Genomic DNA, 23,233 nt, shown 5'->3' on the forward strand with positions numbered 1-23,233 from the left:
CCAAAAAGCATGATCGGTTAAATTCACTTTTACTCATTCCTCCCTTTCCTGAGCCAAAATATTGACACAATGATTTAGAAGTCTCTGGTGAATAGGCAGACTCTTCTTGCTGTATCAGATGGGAAGGGAAAGTGTCAGAAGCTAGACCAGAAGCTAGACGGAAAACAGCACTCCACATGGATTAAAAATAACTGCTAGGTGCTTAACTATCTGACTGTCAGGTTCATAAATAACATCAGTGGGACAAAAGTAGTAAAAAAATAAAAAGAGTAAACACCCACTTGGACAGACCACAGAAACCAAGAGCTACTAGCTTAGCTAAGCTGGTAACACAAGTTGCAACAAACAGCCTCCGGATAAGATCTCCTTAGTCTCCTTCTCCTCCTCCACAACTCAGTGACACCAGTCACAAAATGCCTTCATACTGCCTGGGGTGACCAAATTTTCCAAGATGAAAAAAGCCTCAGCCAAGCTTCCTGTTATGTTTTCTACCTCTACAAATTCCATTTCTTTGTAAAGTAGTTGTCTTGAACTAATCTGTTTCCTGAACAACACCATCCACAGTTGCAAAAATGTGGATTTGTGATTCTCTCAGGAGGTAAAGTGCTTTAAGACCCAGACGACTTTGCTACAGAGCAGTGGTTTCAATCTGCCATTGGGCCCATGAGCTGCTTTGGAGATTCAAAGAAGCTACTTGGAACAAGATAAACTCATAGATAATGTTGCCGTTACCTTTTTATGACAAGTGAGTGTAAAAGTAGGCTGCTGAAGTGTTTATCTTTTTCAGCCTAAGCATTTCTTAGAATGTCTTCCTTCCTACTGCTGCTAACTTTCTAAATTTTATCACAAGATCAGTTGGCTGCTTTTACTGTCCCATCTCTTACCACAAGAGATAAATTTGATATGTTCAAGTGGTCCAGACTTCCAGCCTAGTTATCTCGGTCACAGAAGATGGACAACCACCATATGGATTTAACAAATTGTTGAACACCCCGTTAAAGACTGCAACATTATCTGCAAGTTATACCTATGGATGTCTGCCCAACACTTCTTACCAACAGACTTGATGTTGATAAACTAAAACCCAGAATTTCTACATGTTAGAAGTCTTTATCTGGATAAATATAGAGTCCTACCACATGCCCCCCAGGGTCTAAGCCTTCTGGGACAGCCAGAAGGCTTTAGGATTGAACAGTGTCTCTTTCACTGTGTTGTTTGATCACTGCATTTCCACTTCTTGCTGTCCAGTATTGCTCAATGTGAAAACTAAATGTCAAACTATTTCTGGTAATCAGCTGCACCTTTAGGTTTGATGGGCTGTTGCAGACGTCATGGAGCTTAATTCAAACATCATTTAGTCAGGACATTTGCGCCACTTACAGTGATTACAGGGGCCAATAATAATAAATACATTTTTAAAAGCCAAATAAGTGAGCTTGCCCTACCTTAGAAGTAATTAAGTATTCTATTGCTGAGTTTTGAAATAGGTAATGGATAATTACCTATGGGAATGCTGTTTACTTATCCTTACCTACAATTTCGGAGATTAAGTCTGAGTCTCCTAAGTTTGACTGTGCCAATATATTAACAAATGTTTTTTTATTTTCATCTCCTAGTTTGTGAATGTTTCCACTCTCTGTATAAGTTCCTTGCAGAGCTTTGGTCTAAGTAGTTTCTCACACAGGGAAAGGCTGAGGATACCCGTGGTTCAGGCTGAACTGGGTAGTAGATCATTAACAGCTCTCCTCAGTTATTGCCCTTCCATACGCTCCATGTAACTTTCTGAGGAATTTAAAGTCTATTTCTTTAATTGCTTGTACGCTAATCAGGCTAGGTTGAAGGCACAAGGCCATCACAGTTCTGAAAGTTTAACAGCAATTTGGAAAAAGTAATAGAGCAGCAAGTCTGAAATTTGTAAAAAGATCTAGTGTTACTGCAGAAATCAGAAAAACACAGAGGCTTCAAGGGTCTGAGTAAAACGTGAGCAAGCACTAAGCATCAGAAGGTATGGATAATGACAAGCTAATAGACAGCTTTTCAGTATGCTCCATTCTTCAACCTGAGGTAAAAATCACTCTCCCTGGAGACATATTCCTGAATAATGACAGCATGGATAGACATATGCATTTAAGTTGAACTGCTGAAGAATTAATGAATGTGGTATGAACTGGCTGTTCCTACTAAAGTCTGGGCTGGAAAAGGCAGTCTCAAGCCAGAAGAAATAGCTGACTGAATCAGATTTTTTTACTTAAAAATTTTTTCTGTTACTTGTGTAGGGCAAAAAGCCTTTAAAAAATGAAATTCTGGGCATAATCAATTCACTTATCTTTCTCATTATTTATGCTATTCCTCAAGCCTAAGAAGGAAAGCTTCCTCATCTCTCGGGAAAACCCTTCTGCAATTACCTTCTCCTGATCAGTTTAATTTCACCAACATGGTTTCACTGGTAGCCCCTTGGCCCTAGTTGGGTCTTACCCACTGCACTTACAGCACATTGTTGCCAATACCAGAGGTTTCCCTTCCATGAAAAAAGAGTAAAAAAAAAAAAAATTAAAAAAAAAAAAGGTAAAGGATAAGATGAATTGCCATGTTTCTCATTAAACTGACTAAACCCAAAGCTTAAGTTCTCCTCCTTATGTAGTTTGCAGTAATGAACTGAAAAGCCTGTAGAGAACAGCCAGCCTCTGGCTCAGAGAGCTCCCTGGCTGGCAAGCAGTTCTTGGGAGCTCAGTTAAATATGTGTGAAGCTGCAGCTACTTAGGGGAGTCTCATTTCTGGGAGACAGAAAGAGAAAACTTCTCATTCAGATGTAAAGTCATTCCTTCCTATCTTGTCCCCTCTCTCTCCACTATGCAAAAATATCCTGGCCCAGAGACAGCAAGGGACTTCAGAGGGAAAAAGGGCTCAGGGGATGAGGCATTAATCATTGTCTGTATGTCTTTGTCACTATTGTCCCACCAAGGGCAATCACAGAGGACAGCAGTAGCACCATTGGATTCCTGGAAAGTTCTGCCTATCAAACATCTCAGCAAGCCCCATTTACTCAGGTGTGTTCAGTGCTGATAACACAAGTGCAAGCAGCCCTGAAAACAAAAGGAGACCTTCAGATTACTCATTCGCTCAGTCACAGAATCAGGAGACAATAAATATTGTATAAGAACTGCTGATGACATGCTGGATGTGAAGAAAGGAGGCTTCTGTACCAGAGTGTATTTTATCTTTCAATTAAATAAATATTCCTCAATTTTCACGTAATGCTGTTGCTAGCAAGTCTATTATTTGGCATGTCATGGTCTCTGTCTTACCCAGGCTTAGCTGAACATAGGTGCTATCATTCAGACAGAAACATTTTTCCCCTGAAGTGTGTACAAACATTATCTACCTCCTACTTCAGAGACTGCTTTTAAAAGATTTCTTTCCAGAAATCTATAAAACTAATAACAAGTATTCTTCATTCTTGCTAGTGATCAAAGGAGGAGTTAGATCCCAAAGATAAGGCAAGTTAAAGAGATAAAGGTCTATCTCCCCCACATGCTCAGCATATATCAAATCTCAAGGTCGATGTGCAGCTAACAAATAGTACATGCAGAAAGTCAGCCAAAGAAAGCTTTGAGCTGTGAGATTTGTGAGTTACTTTAGTGAGCTCATTACTGTCCTGGTCAGAGCACAGTCTGGTCCCCGTCCTCACTGCAGACTGTAGTACCCTCAAAAAGCACCACCCATGCCTGGCCTTGAACCTGCGTCCCTGCGGAGGGACTAGAGGAGGACATCTCCTCCAGGGAAGACACACACATTAGATGCATAAAGAGGCCATCTGACCAGAGGTGTTCCTCTACACAAAAGAAATAACAGCTGTTCTGCAGAGAGGAAAAATAAAAGGAGTTGTTTCAGATGCTGGTACTAAACCTGAGTTTCTCCTTTTTTTTTTCCTAGCTATATTCTTGAGTGACCTAAAAAATGTAGACTTTTTGCTTTCATTTACTGTAGAGGGATTTTTCCTATTTAAAAAAATATGTACATCTGAGAAATATTTTATAATGGAAATGGACTTCAGCAGGCTGCGTGCCTAAATTGGACTTGCTTTTTTATTTCAGCTTGTCCACTAATGGTATTACTAAGTCTCCAAGGATCTACCTTGTACTCTTAAGTCCACTTTTTTTCAATATTTTGATTTCTACTGCAAGATACCTCCAGGTCACATTGGCAAAAAAAAGGGGAAAAAAAGGGTGAGAAAGTTGAGCCCACACATTTAGAGATGCAGATGAAAATTTTGGACCATAACTTTGTCATTTGATATAAAGTACATGAACTACTTTTAAAAAGGGTTAATAAATTTTTTATATTTTAATACATTGGTATGGTGCTGTCCCATTTTTTTATAATGAGTACCACTCATCAATTTTATATTCCTGACTGTTGCAAAAGCCATGTCTACATTAGTATTTTGTGCCCATGCACTCTTGTTTAAAACTCATTTGAATGCTTTTTAGAGATACTACTGTGAACAGATAACTGGATTTTTTCACCAACTTATTGATTTCATTGAAGTCCCACAGTGATGTCTTTTTCTATGCATGAGCATTCAAATTCTCATTTTAAGAGCATTTCTAAAACTCACAAAAGAGAGTTCATAACCAGCATTAAGCATAGTCTAAGTGTCCAGGAATCAGAAGGCAAAGAAAACAATTTCCTCCAATTAATACCTGGATCTTTTAGAAACACTCAAAGGTGTTTCAAACATTTTGAACTGGAACACTATGTATGTAAATAATCATATATTTAAATTTGCAAACTGAGTCATGCAAAAATCAAGAACACTAAAACAAAATTTAGAGATTACTTGTCCACGTTTCTGATAAAGCATTCAAAATGACGTGGGTTTTTTTCCTAGTTAATGCTACTTTGCAGTAGGTCAACAGGTTTTTGACTGATCACAAAATCCTCATGAAGAGGAAATAGATATTACTGAAATAGCTACAGAAGATCTTGATGTACAAAAATCTAATATTTCCTATACTTATTTCAGCAGCAGAAAAAAAATGTAATTTCTTAAGTATGTTGTAATTTGCTGAAGGAGGTTAAGAAAGTTTTTAGAAGAGTCACTTCATTTACATGGAAATTCTCAGAAAGCACAGGTGCTCTCTCACCAGAAATGCCAAACCACCTCCACACCCATATTTAATAATTTTTTTAGTGTTGCATATGCTTTATATATAAATGTATATATGCAGTGGTTTATATGTGTTCATTTTTACATATTCATATATAAATTGCTTTTCTTGTAAAGATGAAATCAATACACCTTTCTGATTTATTACACTCCAAATAGGAGATATTCAGCTGTGTTGGACATGAAAGCAACCAGACGAAGATTATATTTCCATGGAAATAATTTCAGAACAGAACTGATTGAAATAATTCTGATAAGCATTTTCAGAGCAGACATCTGCACTAGCAAGAGTGCATGTTTCAAGAAGAGCTGTGGGTCCTGTACTAACAGGTTGCCACTGCAGGAGCCTGATGCCAGATGAGATCCTCAGGCTTTCTTCGAGCTGCCATTTACGCCTGACTCTGCCCCAGCTCCCGACATTACCAAGAGGCAAAAAGCACAGCCAAGGTGCAGGAGCATGCAGAAACTGTGTCTGGCATCTCTGCTCTTTTTTTTTCACCCTCTGGTTAAAAAACTGATGCAAGCTGAAAGGGTAGCAGACTTAAAATTGCCATTTCTGCCCAGAGGGACCTGTGTGTGCATCAATCGGGTCCCAGACAAACCATCTGCAAAATTCTCTGAGCACAGCCAGCAGGCTGCTCCAGGCCAGCACTCCCTCAGCCAGCCCACACAATTAATGTGGCATAATCAAATATTGACTAGGATAGAGAGAGGTCATGAGCAAACAGGGTTTGTGGAAAAAAATTTCCTCTCCTTTACTTCTTTTTCTCATTCCCAGAAGTGCTGCTCAGTGTTTACCTGAAGCAATTCCAGCCTCTTGACTTTCTGTTCCTGTTCAAATTCCTGGGCAGACTAAAAGCAGGAACTCAGTAACATTTCTTCTCCTCAAATTTCTTGGTTTTGTGTTCATTAAAGGATGTGCTCTATAAAACCTGGCTCTCAACATCTCCAGTGTAGCTGTCTGATTCAGAGCTGTTCACATGAGCCTTAATTTATTCTCAGCAGAGATCAGGAACGTCAGGGCACAATTCACAATTCTTCAGCACAGCTATCCAGGCTGGGACTCAGCTGTTAAATGTAGGTATCTAATGCTACTTTTGATGCCCTTAGGATATTCCGCCCAGCCATGTCCCTGCAGGACACACAACTCTCACAGCCCATTGCCCATCAACCAGCCCAGTGCAGATGACACGGATAACCTAAGGCTGCATCCCCTTTGTAGTTTTGGTCTGACGCACTAGAGCAATGTTGAAATAAATCCCCAAACTTTTCCTATTTACTATGTGCCAGGTTGTTTAGCAGAGAGATTTTGGTGAGTGCTAACTGGTTTTCTTTAATGGTTTATAACTAAGCCAAAAAGCCCACTGCACATTTACAGATGTGCTCCAATACTAGGGATGTATGAGTTCATACCCATGATTGATCTTTCAGACCATTTCAAAGTACACAGGATAGGGACACCTAAATCAGGGACCAGACTAAACCATGCTGAAGTAAAATACCCAGATTACATTCAGGGAAATTTTTAAGTCCCCAGCACCAGATGCTTTGATCTACTGATCTCCTTCTGTCATGCTTTATTCCTTCATAAGCCACGTCCCATCCACTGAGAGGTGAATTAATTCATGATCATTATTCACTTATTATCAATCATATTCTACTGTAATTCTCTGCTTTCTCTGCTCTGCCTTTATCTCTCAAAGTAATAGAGAGAAAAATTAAGTGATTTTCTTATTAGTTCAAAGACAAAATATCAAATTAATTTATCAATTATCCAAATGAAAATTTTAAAAGGTGCAGCCAGGTTCCAGACTTGGACAATGGTGGGAAAGGCCATTGGAACTGCAGGCAAAAACACTGGTTTCCTACTACTTGTCAGGAGTTAAATGTCATAAACTGACACAACAACAAAGAAGAAACTGTATATATGATTTCCCCTTCTGATGAATATTAGCAGAGCCAATTTTGTTTCCAAGGAAATAAAATTCCTATAACAATTTTCTTTTTCTTTAACCTTGTGGACTTAAAATCAATCAGACCTTTGAGCTAGAATTTAGACATCTATTTTTTTTTGGCCACTTAGCCCAATTAAGCCTTACTACTAATTAAAATTACAACTTTAAAAGGACAGGTAAAGGTACCAAAATATTTGTGTGGGGTGTTAGCCCTCGAAGACCAAAGCCAATCCTTGTTGAGGAACGTGAAAACATGCTTTTACTAAGGGATTCCAATCCAATAGAATCATTCAAAAACTTACACTTTTATAGTTGGTAGCATGACTCATTTCTTTGATTTGTTATGAAATTATCTAACTTTCATCTTTTTAATCAATGTCAGAAGTCACTCTTACAGTTTGGCAGTCAAAAGGCTACCTTATGCTTTTGGCAGACTGTTGCTGTTTGTCTTACAGCAGACAGTCCTTGCTGAACATGTGAAATGCAGATTTCCCCTCATACACCTATCAGAAAAGAGCAAACTTCTTTGAAGTCTAAGGCCTTTGCATTCTCTTGCATGCATTTGTGTAGTAACGATGCACTTTTGTTATGTTCTACTGAAAACGCTCCCATTTGGCTACTTAAGATGGGTACACTGAAACATGATTTGGATTGGCAAGCCTGAATTGCATTAAAAAATGCAAAAGCATTATGGATTTCTCCTTGCACAATAATTAGAGCTCTGTCAAATTGTAGCAGAACCCTATATCTCCAGCCAATCACTTATTCTGTGCAGGAACTCAGCCATGATTGTAAGGTGCATCTCTCGGAATCAGCACACCAGCCAGATAAATTTGCCTGTAATCCAAGTATGTAACACATCAGGCTTTTTTTCCCAGCTGAATTCAACACCTGTGCCCCCAATATTTAATCTGAAACTCAGCTCAAGAATCTAACAGGCAGAGTGCAGATGTCTGCACCAGTCAGTGAAATGTAAAAATGTAAATGTACAGATTTTGTAAGTTAGCTTTGCAGATGACTTTTTGGTGTTCTTTAGGAAGCTATTCCGAGCTAGATGTATTTTAATGTCATCAGTTTCTCTCCTGCTATTGTGTGGAAATTTTATTTTCTTAATGCCTTCTATAAGCTTCCAATGTAGTAAAGCTTTTAACAAATGAGCAAAATCTTCCATCTATAGTTATACTAAAGTTTAAAGTTATAAACAAGGTCACCAATACTAGGTACAGCTGCTGTCTCTCTTTTAAAGATGGTGGTAAAAAGCAGGTAATTGACTTTAGGTAATCAATTATCTGAAAGAAAAGATTCTTCTGACCAAGACATAAATACACTAAGAAACATCTCAGAGTCTGAATTAAGCGGACAGGGAAGATTCATAAGTCTCATTAAGAGAAACATCACAGAAATAAGCACCAGACAGCCATAAAAGACAAAACTGTTAAATTGTCTCTCCCAGTGTAGGGCTCTGTATCCACTTACTGCTATTCTTGTTTTATAACTGCCTGAGTTAATGGATAAATCAATTATGTAATTGGCGGCACAGGGACAGATCCTTACAAGTTCTACCTGCCTGGATTTGTTTGCTGAAGTGACACTAAACTAACTTGAATAAGCCGGTAGCCTCATCACCGCAAAAATTCAAGAAGACAAATCAGAGTATTGCTGTTCAGGATGCAAATATACAGTTAGGTTGGTATTTCTCTATTTAAGCAGAGATTTTTTCATTTTTGATGTATGCTGACAGTGTCAAGAATCAGTCTGGGCATGTTAATCATCACCAAAATGCCACCAAGTTCACTGCACTGCTCCTTCCTTCTCTGAATGTTAATGGCAAATACTTAAAATCACCCTGACTAACATGTGCAACATGTACAGGCAAAAGATGCCAGCTGAGTTCACAAAGCAGTACATAGTCCATCTCACCAGTTAAGCTCCATAACTTGAGTGGAAAACAGGCAGTGAAACAGAAGGCATACAGCTAAGAATCTCTGAAAACCATCTCTGAATTGCTGCTTTCCTTGAGGATGTCTCCCGCTAGCCTGCAAATGGATTAAATCCCAGAAGCACATTTTGAAAACCAAAACAGACTTAGAGGAATGTTTGAAATCCAGCACTCCTGAGAGACCCACCTGCCTACTCAATAATACTGTACCTCCTGCAACATGCCAAGGTTTTTAACTGTGCCTGTAAATATTTCAATGTCTTGGATAAGGTTTTAGTTCCCTAACAACACACAAGGACTTCTTGATACAAATATTCCCATCTGTGCTATATTGTGGCAATGTCAGCCTAATAATAAGTTGAATTCAGAAGGGCTGTCTTCTGTTTCCAGACAACATTTTTGTGATCTAAGGTTTTATACAGCTAGCTGCTGAAATAATGACTTCCAACTGTCCCTTTTAAAATAGAGGGAAAAAAACAAAGGCAAATCTAGCACTATGTACAGGTTAATTTTACACAACTTTCTGACCCCAATGCCATCTTGGTGAGCAGCTGACGTCCCGTTTGTCCTCAGCTGAGCACGAAACCTGAGTGTGAAGGTCTGCCCTTACAAACTGTTTCCAAAAATCAAACTCCAAAATGACAGCTGGACACTCTAGTCCCTTGGTGGAGGCTGGAGACCAAAACCAAGGACATTTCATCTGTGCTGTTTTTGGGGGTAGAGCATCAAGCACCCCTACACTGCTCAGACAAAGGGTCTGCAAGGAGAGGAAGGAGGTAAAAACAAGGCCCTGCATGAGGCTCTGCTGAGAAACAGCCACTCCCAGCTTCACCTCCTCTCCCAAACTACTCACTCTGGGTTTCCACAGCATACCAGACATTTACAGGACTCGGAAAGTCGCCCCCAGCCCTGAGGCTTGTTGGAGATTTCAAGACACTAGTAAAAAATTTTGGTTTCAACAAGAAGCAAGTTCAAGTGCAAATCAAGACTCTGATAGAGGTTTTATAGAAAATATTAATACAGCATTATTAACATGGCTTTTGAAACCTTACTAGCCCTTTAAAAGATTTGGATTGAAAAGTAAAAGCTCCTAAAACATTCTGCTTGAAAGCAAGCATAAAAAGGAGAGTAAGTTTTTCTGCCAAACCAAGATCTTGTAGCCTTCTTTTCCTTTCATCTACTCCTTATTACCTTACTTGTTGTTCTGTTAGACATATCCTAGTCACACAGATGTGGCACTAATCACAGGGTAGGAGCTGCCAGCTGCCTGGGAGGATAAAGCTACTCTGACATTATCCCATCAGGCACCCAACAGTGACTTAGGAGACACAGCCATTTAGCTGACCCCTTTGTAAAGAAGCAGGTGCCATCTGAGCATGCTGGGAAATCCTTTCTAATGCAGTCAGTTCCCCCTACACGATTCAAGGTTTAAAGTGAAAAAAAAAGAGCAACTCCTATCATTTCACACACTGATGTTAGGCACAAAGTGCAGAGGCTTCCAGTGAGAGTCTTGCTTGCCGAAGATAATTACAGATTAGCACGCTACCCTAGTAAAAAATATTTCTGTGTTGAAAAATAAAGATTATTGGGGGGCATCAATTGCACTTTAGTTTCAGGCTTGATTTTTGTCTAAGATATACACTTGAAGATGCTTCTGCCACAAAGCTTGGCCCCAGGCAAAGAATCATTAATATTCTTCCTCTGAAAATCATCCAAATTTCCAGATTTTCAAGGAAGCCTGAGGGGCAAATCTTTAAAAGTTTTTCAAAACTTGAGATTTCTTTAGAGCCATGGGGATGACAGAGAACCACAAGCCACACCAGGTGTGGCTTTGTGCCACAACCTTTGTGCTACACCAGGCAAAAAAAAAGTGACCTGCACTGTCACCCCTGGTGTGGAATCTGAGCGTGTCACGGCAGGGAAGGGGATGTGGTCGACTAGCTGGGTGCCATGGCTCCACAGTAGCATGCCAGCCTCACTGCCCTGCTCTCTGCTCCCCACACTTGGCTCAGCGAATATATCTCCCTGCTCCTCTGCCCTTGCCACCCCACACTGCTCCTCTCACTGTCCACCACTTCCATTCCAAGATGGATCAAAGTCTGACTGCTCCAGCTGTGCCTGGCAGAAGGTGCCAGGAGGATGGTGAATCTCCGTGCTTCCAGAAACAAAGATTCCACATCATTCAAATCAGCCTGTGTGTTATGCTGAATGCTGCATCCATTAGCAACAGTTGCAGCTTCAAATAATATCTCAGGACTTCTGCTCTTGGTTTCTCGTGTCTCAGTTACTCACCACACAGACCCCCGTACTGTCAGCGGCATTGCATGCGTGAGCAAGTCTCCCAAAGGCATGCAAGAAATTCAAAGAATGAAGCCTAACTGTCTCTTCCTCCTGTGGTTCTCATTTCATGGGCTCAGCAGCACTACAAGCCTCCTTTACACCCTTAAATATTAACACAGCTATTCTCTTGATGTGGGATTCCTCATTATCATATGAATAAATGATTAATTGTCACTGTACCCACCAAGTGCAACTTTTATAACTATATGAATCAGCACTTTGCCAAACCCTTCAAGAGTAGTAAGAGTTTTCAGGCATTTATTGCACTTTATTGCTTCCTGGATCATTTAAAAGAAGTCACTGACCAACAGCCATTTACACAGGCTTGAAAGTTTACCACGGATGTACTGAGCAGTTCTGTGTTTCAAAATGCAGACAAACTTTCTTTCCCAGCAATTTAATGCTGGCTATTTGGCAGAAAACTCCACGGCTTGTCCAGCAAATGCTACTATTTGTGATGGCACATCTTGCGTATTACCAGAAGATAATTTTAATCAAACTTTGAGCGTAGTTTTAAGTACTGTTCTAACAATCATGCTGGCCTTGGTGATGTTCTCCATGGGCTGCAATGTGGAAATTAAGAATTTCTTGGGCCACATAAAAAGACCCTGGGGTATATTTGTGGGTTTCCTTTGCCAGTTTGGAATTATGCCTCTCACAGCCTTCTTGCTCTCTTTGGCCTTTAACGTCCTTCCTATTCAAGCTGTCGTGGTGCTGATCATGGGATGCTGTCCAGGGGGCACAGCCTCGAATGTCATCGCCTACTGGGTGGATGGAGACATGGACCTAAGGTAAGAGCAGCCATTCTCTAAGTACTTCATGTGGTTCTTTACATGGTAAATTTTACATTGAAAAGGACTGTTTGATCTGTCTGATGTTTTTCTTAGCTTCCTGGCACACGCATGGTGGTTTCTCCTTGTAAAGAAGGTTAGTTACCGTAATCGCAGTAAATATAAGCAGAATAGCAAGTATCCTTGGTTCATTGGAAATTTGTGAGGAAACTATCACGACAGAACTGTGTACATTAGAAATATCTTTATTGTAAAACTTCAGATCCTGGAGCAAATATAGTTTATGAAGACAATTAAGATAACATACATTGTGAAAACTTTGCCCAAGTTAGAATTACTTTTCTTTCTCCCAAGATCCTGAGTTCTAAAAAAAACCCCACGTAGGATTTTAGTATCAAAATCCTCTGCACAAGATATTGGCTGTGCAATTGTTCTTGAAGTAATGTTTCTTGAAAAAGAGCTCCTGTGGAAAAATATTTTCCCTCCTTTTGTGTTCTATACAGTGAAAAGGCAGGCATTTATTTTCTCTTTGGGAACTAGCTTTAGTGAACATCACTTGTGACAATTCTTTCTGCTCCTGGAAACTTATGCAGAGTCTTCAAACTGAGGGAATATGTTACAGGCTAGAAACCACTACTTAAGGCAGTCCCGCATATTGGGAGGCAATGAAAAACCCTCCTTTGTGGCAAAGTGTGATGGTCTCAACGACAAAGTGCTATGAACTCAGAAACAGATGTGTAAGGCACCTGACATGGCCTAGGACAGCAAACACACAGGAGGAATGAACACTACACTTGACACAAATTCCATAGAGGATTCATTAAGAGCCTTTAAAAATGAGCCGTCTAAGAATCCTAATATTTGTAGCTTTAATATGACATTTTTTCCATCCTTTGAAAAGAGTGAACTTTTCTGTCACATACAGGTGTTAATGTAAAAACAGCTTTCAAATTATGAATGAGGTCAGCTCTGCTAATCATTGACTTCCTCACTGTAGAGGAAAGAGCTATGATACTAAGAACTGTAAGACACTTATTTTCAATTAATACAGTTCTAAGAAACCACAGATGGGAAGATATTGAGTACAAGTCTGAAATTTTTTTCTAATCTCTCCTTGGAAGAATAAACTGAGCTAAACTATGCTTGGTCAGCTCTGTGTGTTCAGAGTTGCACCACTGAAATCAATGGTAAAAATGCAAATTTATAGTTCTATAAACATGAACAGGATTTCTATGCTGTGATGATGTCAGAGGGTGAAGTTAATTGAAAATGCCTTTAAAAGGTTATTCTTCAGATAAAGACCTTTACCGTAAGAAGTCAAAGGCTTTTGGTCAATACCTTTGCAACAAAGATGAAGGGACCACAGGATACAGGAGGTTGTCAAGGCAAGCATCTTCTCAATAGAAGAGTAACATTAGAAGTTGTGTGGCTGGTTTCTGGAACCACCACAGTATTATAGAAACCTGCTCATCATATCAGACAATGTTTTTGTTTTAACTGTAATATTTTATGATTGTACATTACAACCCATGGTCATTGTCTATAGTTCTGCTTCAACACCTCTCTGTGCAAATAGACCACAAGTTAGAGCAGGAATTAGTTTTATAATTAGCATTATAAGCACGGTCAGGTGAAGCATGATGCTTCATACCTTTCTTAGTAAATCAAAAAACCCAGCTGATATTCTTTAATGTTTCCCCACGGAGACATCTCTTGATATTTCATAAAAACAACTGCTTCTGTGGAAACAGGGACTGGGGTTAGAAGATGGCCATATTTTGGAGAAGGATGTATGTTCAGGGACAGTATAAAGATACAGGAAATAGAGAGGTATGGATCATGAGAGGTTTTATCCATTTGGGACTTCATCAAACCTTAATTGTAACCTGTGACCCTTTTTCTCTGTAGGAGTCTTCTACAGGAATTCTTTTGCCAGAGGCTCCTGCAAAATCCTATACAATGACTCTAAGGCAGAGAGTGACAGAAACCAAAATTAATGCAGATATTCCTGTGGCTTCTGCATTAATTTTTCTAGATTTCTCTGGATCTGCTCAGTTTGTGGGCCAGGACCAGTAGTCCCTTTTCTGAGGACAAGCAACAAAAAAGAGAAATCGGAAGTGAGGATCGTAAGAAAGCTTCCAAACTCTCTTAACTAGAACCATCTCTCAGTATTTTTATATCAGAAGAATGAGATTTGTAGGCATAATTTTATCCATTCTACTGTAATTCTCAGAGTTTCCTCCTTATTTAAAATGTCTTTTTCTTCATTCCTGTAGCAGAATGCATCTTTTTGTACAACAGAGAACCAGAAATATCTTTGCAACATGCAGCAACAATACTTATGCTAAGCCTCACTGAGCAATTCTTAGCACCTACTCTTTGGCCTAGAGCAAAACAAGCCAGAAAAGGGAATTTCATTACATCACACGTCCTAGACAATGAAATGGATTTCTATGCTGTTGAGTTCAGAGTGAAATTTTAACAGTCTAGAACTGCTGTTATAATGGAAAGCTCCATTTGATGTCCATCTCTGCCCCTGTTGCCTGTGCAGATTGTCATCCTCTCTGAAACCAGCCGGACAGGCAGAATGCAGACAGACTTGCCAACAGACCTTCCCGCTGGCCACCTGTCTGACTGCCTCATTGTACCAAAAGTTATGGTTCTGTGGCTGCAGAACACCTTGATATTTCGTGGTTTTTCTTTTCAGCAGAAGCCATTCCTTTCATTTAGGTTTTCTCTAACCTGATAAACAGGATAAATTGTCAGTACCTAGCAATATTTCTTGCACAACCTTTCACAAGGTGTGAAATGGTAATAAGAAAATGAGAAAAACCATGGGCTAGCATGAGATGAACAGTCACTGTAACCAATTTCTTTGCAGCATCAGCATGACAACTTGTTCCACGCTGCTTGCAATGGGAATGATGCCACTTTGCCTCTTTATTTACACCAAGATGTGGACTGATTCTGATGCAATTGTACTCCCCTATGACAGCATTGGTGAGTCCAGTGAACCAGCACTTTCCCTTCTGTCTATCCTCCCTTTAGTGACAACCACCTGTATACCATTATCCTGCAGTCAGGGAGAAATTACCTCAGATTTTTAAAAATATTCCTCTTTCTACATTTTAATAACCACCATGGGCATTAGGTACCAAAAATCATTTCACATCGTCCACAGCTCTGCCAAAGACTTGAAGCCATTATAAATATTGTACAGATAATTATGACAAGATTGTGCATGTTTTTCTTTCCACTCTGTGTGGTACTGGGATAAGAATATAGAATAGTTAATATAGGGATGGCTGCTTCTCCTGAATGAAAGTGTTTGTAGCAGCTTTAAGACACGATCCTGCAAAGTGCTAAATGCTGAGGCCATAATCTGGCAAAATACTTAAGCACACGTGGGTAATTAAGCAAGTGATTAAAACTGCTGAGTCTCTTTGAAAACCTGCAATCTACACTGCCAGGAGTGGCTTCATTTGACTTCCTGTCAAAAATCTCATCCAGCTACAAAGAGAAAATAGTTAAGGTATTTAGAAATACATGCTCCAGTGCTTTGCAGAGCTGTGGCCCTAGTGCTTATCAAGTGCAGTTCCATGTTGTGCTAATCTTAAAAACCAGCAGAATCACTTTCACATTCTTCAACTTCACTTCCCATTGTCCTTGGGGAAAAACAAAAATCACATACATTGCTCGTGCTTTCAAAATAAATACTGGAGGGGGAAGGCCAAAACAAAAGAAGCTCTAAACCAGTTGCTGATACGGTACAGTAGCAAAACACCTGCAGACAAAATGAACATTTAATATAGCTACTCACATCACAGGATAGTGATGATTAGCACACTCAAATTTCTGTCTGCCTTTCTGATGCAGGTGAATGAGCATGTAGCTCAGCAGAATGGCAATTACTTCAACAGGCTGCCAAAGATAACAGAGTCTATAGAAAAGCAAACGGGCAGGTGCGGGTAGAGCGAGCGTGCATGCTCCGGGGTGTGCACACCAGAAACATTCCCTGTGGGCTCCATGCCCACAGTCACTCAACTTGGTGTCTGTCCTGTTGTGAGCTTCTGCACCATAACTGGCCTTAACTTCTCTCCTTTTTTTTACAGGAATTTCTCTGGTAGCTCTTGTAATTCCTGTTTCGTTTGGAATATTTGTTAACCACAAATGGCCTAGTAAGGCAAAAGTGATACTTAAGGTAGGATATATAAGGCTGAAGCATAAGCAATTATGGACAAATTATGGAATCAGGGGCACCACTGAAGCAGTACATTGCTATTCATAGTATTAGTATCTGACTTCATAAGACCTGGAAAGTTTTCAGCAGAAAACAAATGAGATGGTGTGGAAATGTATTGCTTTCCCTCTGCACAAACAGGCATGAGTTGCATGCATTATTGGAAACCATCATTATCTAAAGAACCTGCTTTTGTCTTTTGCTGCAACTATGTTAGTAATTGAGTTCAGTATATAATGTAAACTCAGATTGGAAGGCAAATCATTCAGGTCAACAGAAAGAAGTTTTTCTCTGCAAAACAATAAAAAATAAAATCATTATGGATCAAAATGCCTTACTCCTTTTTTTCAAAGCAGTTTCATGCTTTTTTGTAGGCCAAATTTTGAGTGGGAAGTCAATTTTTATTTAAAAATAATAAACTGAAAATATTCCAGCTCTTATAAAAAAACCTAAAAAAATTATTCACAAAATACAGTTATCTTTGTAAGATGGTTTCGGATACATCAAAAATATGGGGGTTTTGGCAAAAACTGTTCTCATCAAAATAATAATAATAATAATTTAGCCATATCTAGGGTAGCAGCAAATTAATCATTCTGAGCATTTGGTTTAGGTTTAAAGAGATTTTCAGATGTGCTGAGAACTCTTGGCCTTTGCTAACCATTCTTAGTTAATACATATATTATCTAAATTTTCTTAAAGAAATCTAGTCTGGTCACTTGTTTTTCTATTTATATTTTGTTATCCTGTCTTTGCTATAGGCTCAGACAGCATAGAGCACAAGGTCTTTTTAAGTCAATTCATTTTCATTAAACTACTAACTTATCATGTTGCATTTTTAAATGCATTCACAGCTTACTATTTCTGTTTAATCAGTCAAGGGAAAAGCGTGGACTTGTACTCACATGAGAGAAACTCTACTTGATCTCTCACCAAAGCCCTGTTTCATCCCCTTTCTTGCCAAGTGGGTGAGCAACCCACAGAACGGTCCATTGACAGTTTGCTTTGTGTAGGACGATGAAGCATCAAGATTGAGCCATAGCTGTCAGATTAAGGCCCATATAGTGAGAAATTCAGACAAGAGCACAAAGGCAGTGTGCCAGGTGAAAGAACAGCGTGTCACGGCCAGACCATGTTTCTTCTTCCTAGGTGCATGTGGTTAATAGCTCAGACAAACAAAAGCACTTGTTCACTCAGTGCTCTTAAAAATGCTTCAGCCAAAGACTGATGAAGCCAGTTCAATGGGAATACATGTTTTAGCTGAGGAATAGATTCTTCTAAGCTTAGACTAAGAAGTCTATCTCTGGGATTCCTGGCAACATATGCTTTAATGACAGACATTTCACCTGGGTATTGAAAAGAGAGTGAGTTATAACCTTTTTAGGGGAGCAGCAGTAAAGATCTCAGTACATTCAGACACAGGAAATAAGAACAACTGCAGTGATTACATCTATCTAGAAGGGCTATACAAGCTCATAACCAGTTTTCAAACATGAATTTTCAGCCCCATTAAAGATTTACCCCTGCACTTGGCAAATAATTTCCTAGCACTAGCTCACTAGCAGTCTAGCATCTAGTTAGCACACACTGTACTAAGCCTCAGAGTGTGATTCACCATGGGGGGAAGGAAAATGCGGTATTCTACCTACTAGGCTGTAAGTTTCCTGACAACTCTGGGGAAATTTTTCTAATGTGTGCACCATTCCTCACTCATATCACACCTGTATTTTTAATCTCTAGTCCTAAGTACAATTATAGTCAAGCCTTCAAAAGACTAGTTTTACAGGTATCTGCTATATATACCTATTACAGCTGTGCCTTGATCTAGAGCTGTTGTCACACCTTGAAGTACATCGTACATCTTTTGTTTGGGAAAAATGGCAGCTATCTAATCTCTCTGCCAGCTGTGAATTGTATTGCTGTAAACATTAGGTTTTGTGTTTAACAAGACTTTCAGTGACTCAGAGGCAATCACTGGCATGTTTGACACCATATTTGTTGTGTCTAAATTTCCTTGAGATCTCATTTGCGCAGTATTCTGTGATTCCGTGATTCAGTGACTCAGAACCTCCTCTTTCCCTTCACAGGTTGGTTCCATTGTGGGAGCAGTGCTCATCGTGCTCATTGCTGTGGTTGGGGGAATACTCTACAAAGGCTCCTGGATTATCTCACCCAAATTATGGATCATTGGCACCATATTTCCAGCAGCTGGCTATACTTTAGGATTCTTTCTGGCTCGTGTAGCTGGCCTGTCTTGGCACAGGTATTCCACAGCTTTATTCAACTGTGTAAAAAGATTTTATTTCATGATTAATCAATGCTGAGAATGCTCCCTAAACATTAGTCATGTTACAGAGTCACTCATTCACCAACCCTGCTTTTTGCTATGCTATGTGGAGACAAAACTTTCCTTGCGCACATTTATTTACAGATTCTGACTATAGCATTTCCTCCTATCCTTCATATGTTTTCCTTTTGTGTGCTAATATCTTGCACTTCAAACAAGTGAAACAGACCTGACTTGTAAGTGGGTTGGGACTCCAATAAAACTTCTCGTGTAGATGTAGCAGTCTACAATTTAGAACATCATTGCGAGAGAGGGAGACAGCAAGTGCCACATATATGCCTTTAAGGTGGTTCACAGTCTTTTACAGCTGCTGAACTGCCAATAATTGGTGGTACCAGCCATAGGCCGAGTGTTTTTTTGACTATGTCAGCTGAAGGATACAATTTTCTTAGTTATCCATTACATTGTTTGCCTATCCAGATTAGTAAAAAATGTAAGGACCTACAGGATACTATTTCACAACTGTCTTTGTATTATTCCCTTTAGGTGTCGTACAGTGTCTCTGGAAACAGGCATGCAAAACACTCAGCTGTGTTCAACTATAGTACAGCTCTCATTCACTCCTGAACAACTTGAACTGATGTTTACTTTCCCACTCATCTACAGCATTTTCCAGCTGTTATTTGCGCTACTAATTTTAGGAGGTAAAGCACAGTGATTTTCTATTATAGCACTATAACTATCAATATTATTATTATCAGTTTAACTTTTCATGTAAATGGAGAAAACAAGAAGGGTAAAAAATAATCAAATGGATTTCAAACTCAAAGCATAACTTTAAAGAAACTGTCTGGAGGTGTTGAAATGTTTTAACAATATAAGGAAAGAAAATATTGCATGGTTATATGTTACTACAGTGTCTTTTTCGGGCAATTTTTATAATTCCTTTATTTAACACTAAACATGTATTGATCCTCAGGCTACCGTCTTTACAGAAGGCAACGAGGCAAAACAAAGACAGATGTCGAGAAAACAGAGCAAAAAGAGGATTCAAAATCAAGTGCCAAAATAAATGGAGGATTTGTATCAGATGAGATGAGAGAGAAAACTACCTCTGCTCCCACCAGCTGTAAAGATAAAGAATATATATAGTTTACTTAAACCTTTTTTTTCACATTATTTTTGCTCATGGAAATAGTTAACAAAAGAAGTTCTGCTGATATTGTACAGTGAGACTGTAAAATGATTAACTTAAGAAAGATCTACTTTGATTTTTAACGTTTTTTGCCACAATGGTAAAATCTGGTTTTGAGGTTAATTCCCTAAAAATATGTCATGTTTTATTATGGATTATTTAACAAAAAGCAGAATAAAGGTAGGCTGTTGCTAAAAAGAAGCTGATATCTGCAATACCAACTCCAGCCCATGGTCCTGCAAATCCATCTGCTAGTCTCAGCTCCACACCAAAGAGATATCTTGTGAAAGTGCCTGAGCAGGAACAGGAGTAGATGTGAAAGATCTGGAAAGGCTGAATATGAATCAAGCATGAAATTGGACCAAGCCAATAATGAAAGTTTCATTTAGTCTGGATAGACTAAAACACTGTATTAATTTATTGAAGCATTAATTTATTCTGAAGCTATAATTTTAGCAAGTGCAAGGCACCTTATGACTCCATTTTTTTGCCCAAAGTAATAGAAAGTAATAGAATGTAACAGTCTTGCATCTTCAGTCTGGGTCTTTTAGGTGCTGGAAACGTGAAGAGAGAGACAAAGGTGAAGGTGTAAGCCTTGAGCAATTTTAGTGACAACAGTGACACTTCATACAAAGGAGCAAGCAGAGGTTCTGGAAGTGTAAGAAATTATCAGCTCCTGCACTGACAGGAAGGCATTTGAAAATGGAACACAAAATGTCCCTGATTCATCCAGGACTAGTTCCACCAATCTTAACATGAGACAGCAGTGCTTGGAGAGAGTTATATATTTTTGTTATTTTATGAACTAAATAAATTTGAACAGATGAACATAGACAGATGTTTATGACATGTAGACATTGGTGTAGCTGACAATTTTAAGATTTTATTTATATCAACCCTGAATAGAAATAACTGGACGTACACATACATTACACATTATTTGTTTCTGAAAATTCAAGAGTACCTATGGAAATCTCTCCTAACTGAGTGGAGAAAATGAGTATAATTCTAGGAGAAACAGTGCAGTAAACTCCTTGCAGCTGTAATTTTTTAAGGAAACATTCAGTAACATTAGTCCTGTAGCTGTTATGTAAAGAAAATTTCCAGAGAACTTCAGATAAATGAGTGAGAGGTTGGCTGACCAAAAAACTCAAGAATGAACTGGCTATGAATATGGAAACAGTACACCCTTTTGTCATATTCAAGTGGACCTTCCAAGGTACGGTGAGTTAATGTGGCAGGTTTTTTACAAACACAACTGAAATTGTGGAATTTAAGTTCCCAACGTGCAGCTTTCCACTGCTGCAGAAACATGCCCAGTACTAAACAAAGAATAAATTATTGCTGTCTACCATATGTGGGGGAAAGGGTCTCAAAATGTTCCTGAGTTCTGGGAAGCTTGAGGATGCTTTATTTGGCAGGGAGATCAGAATGGTCATAAGTTCCAAGGAGGAGTTCAACACTGAGTGGGAGTTAGTACACAATGAGGTGTTCTGTGTTTTATAGAGCAAATATTAAACAAAACAGTGTGATGAAGACTGTTATGGAGAAATCATAAATTGTGAAATAACAGGTTCATCAAGAAAAGGATAAGCTGTTATTTGTAACATCTGTACTAAAATGGTTATTGTCTTGCTCCTGCATCGGTCAAAAAATGGACAGTGGAAGTTAGTTAGGATCATGTCTTTCTCACGCACAAAGCTGCTACTCTTCCCCCATGCTGAACTTTGATGTTTCTGTGAATATTTCAAGCAGATCTTGAAAATGTATTGAAGAATAATTGTTTGTCTTGCTTATACTCCGTGTGCATGTGTGTGTGTGTGTGTGTATTTAACACAACTGTATAAACACTGAACTAAATAAAGTCAGAAACTATTTATAATTTTGCCTACTGGAGTAATTTAAGGTGAAAAGAATTGAGGCTGAAACCTAACATGCAGACAGAGTTTATAGCTTTGAGATGTAACAAAAACATCTCATGTTATGTGTCAAATGTATATGTTTAGTAATCATAAAATCATAGAGTGGTTTGGGTTGGAAGGGACCTGGAAATTTTTATAGTCCAACCTTCCTTCAATGAGCAGGGACATCTTCAACTAGATCAGGTTGCTCAGAGCCCCATCCAACCCGATCTTGAATGTGACCAGGGATGAGGCATCTACCATCTCTCTGGCTAAAATGATGATGATTAAATGAACATGAGGTATCTCATGCCATATTCAATACACTTTTTTAATACATGTGTGCACTAAAGGCCCCTGATGAAGGATGAAGCTACAGTTACACGTAGCAAGGATCCTATGTCCCAAGATTTACATGAAGCGAAGCCAGCTCAAAGATCTTGCCCCAAATATGGCTCTAGAGGAAAAAAACCCAGGTCTCGTTAATGTGTGAGAAGCAGGCTTATGCTGATGTGACAACTTCTAAATCTCAAGCTGTAGAGGTGAAATCTGGACAGCATCAGTATCAGACCATCACTTGTGGAACTGGGGTGAGCTGTCTCACAGTAATGTAAGGAACCACTGGAGAAGTTGTGTTCTCACCCCAGAGCTCTCCAGAAAGATATTTCTTTGTCTATATATAGACCTATAAATGCTGGGATATAGGCTATTCAGTTGCAGGAGTGTGGTGGCCTCCAACCTTGCAGTTGCAGTTGTCTTGGTATTGTCAAAAGGAAAACCCTGGACTGCTGAGATCAGCTTGTTTAACCTGCTCAGCGTCACCTCCTCACATTCCACAGTGAATGTGGAAAATCCTTTCAACGAAGGACAGTATCACTGAGTCACCACTCCTTTTTAAACAATCTTCTATCCACAGAAACAATCTGTGGATGGGACATTGCAGCTTGTGCAATTTAAAAGCATCATGCACTGTTGTTCAGGCTAACAAATGCCCATTCTAATTAACTCTTACACATATTGGCAATTGTGAATTTACCACTTCTAAGAAGTCATACAGGTTCTAGGCTCCCACTGCTAGTTTACTTTTAGATTGTCATTCATGTTCAGAAGGCCTGGGTAGACTGTGACTCTGCTGCAGTGCTTGTTCTCAAGCTACTGCAGACAAAATGAGATGAAGTATGTCTAAGGAGAGACACCTTAAAAGTTGAAATGACGGTTGAATTAATGCCTCACTCATCCCAAGGTCTGTAGTATAAGGCCTATAAAGATGCAACAATCACATTTGCCAATCCAATCTGTAGCCATAAATCTGGATATAAATATGTATTCCATGGTCAGCAAAGAGAGGGACAGGGAGAATTCTGGAAGGAGAAAAAGACATTGTGCATAATCAAGCGTGACATTCAGTTGCCTGA

General features: G+C 39.2%; 1 protein-coding gene across 1 annotated transcript; it reads left to right on the forward strand.

The window, feature by feature from the left end:
* The first annotated feature begins 9,473 nt into the window (after window positions 1-9,473).
* Window positions 9,474-21,799, forward strand: SLC10A2 (solute carrier family 10 member 2). The gene is made up of 6 exons (XM_042042649.1): window positions 9,474-12,195; window positions 15,077-15,195; window positions 16,308-16,396; window positions 18,523-18,698; window positions 19,269-19,426; window positions 19,702-21,799. Exons 1-6 carry the CDS (start codon window positions 11,774-11,776, stop codon window positions 19,872-19,874), a joined length of 1,137 nt encoding a protein of 378 aa, XP_041898583.1. The 5' UTR covers window positions 9,474-11,773; the 3' UTR covers window positions 19,875-21,799.
* The last annotated feature ends 1,434 nt before the right edge of the window (window positions 21,800-23,233 follow it).

Source organism: Corvus kubaryi, unplaced genomic scaffold (genome assembly GCF_017639235.1).
Source record: "Corvus kubaryi isolate FWS band 111438036 unplaced genomic scaffold, C.kubaryi_AGA036_p1.0 133, whole genome shotgun sequence".
Taxonomy (NCBI): domain Eukaryota; kingdom Metazoa; phylum Chordata; class Aves; order Passeriformes; family Corvidae; genus Corvus; species Corvus kubaryi.

Excerpts from the sequence above, each read along its gene's own strand:
- SLC10A2 (XM_042042649.1), top strand. The coding sequence starts at position 11,774 with ATGCAGACAAACTTTCTTTCCCAGCAATTTAATGCTGGCTATTTGGCA. Across the intron at positions 15,196-16,307 it reads ACTCCCCTATGACAGCATTG|GAATTTCTCTGGTAGCTCTT; the intron begins GTGAGTCCAGTG and ends TTTTTTTTACAG. Across the intron at positions 16,397-18,522 it reads AGGCAAAAGTGATACTTAAG|GTTGGTTCCATTGTGGGAGC; the intron begins GTAGGATATATA and ends TTCCCTTCACAG.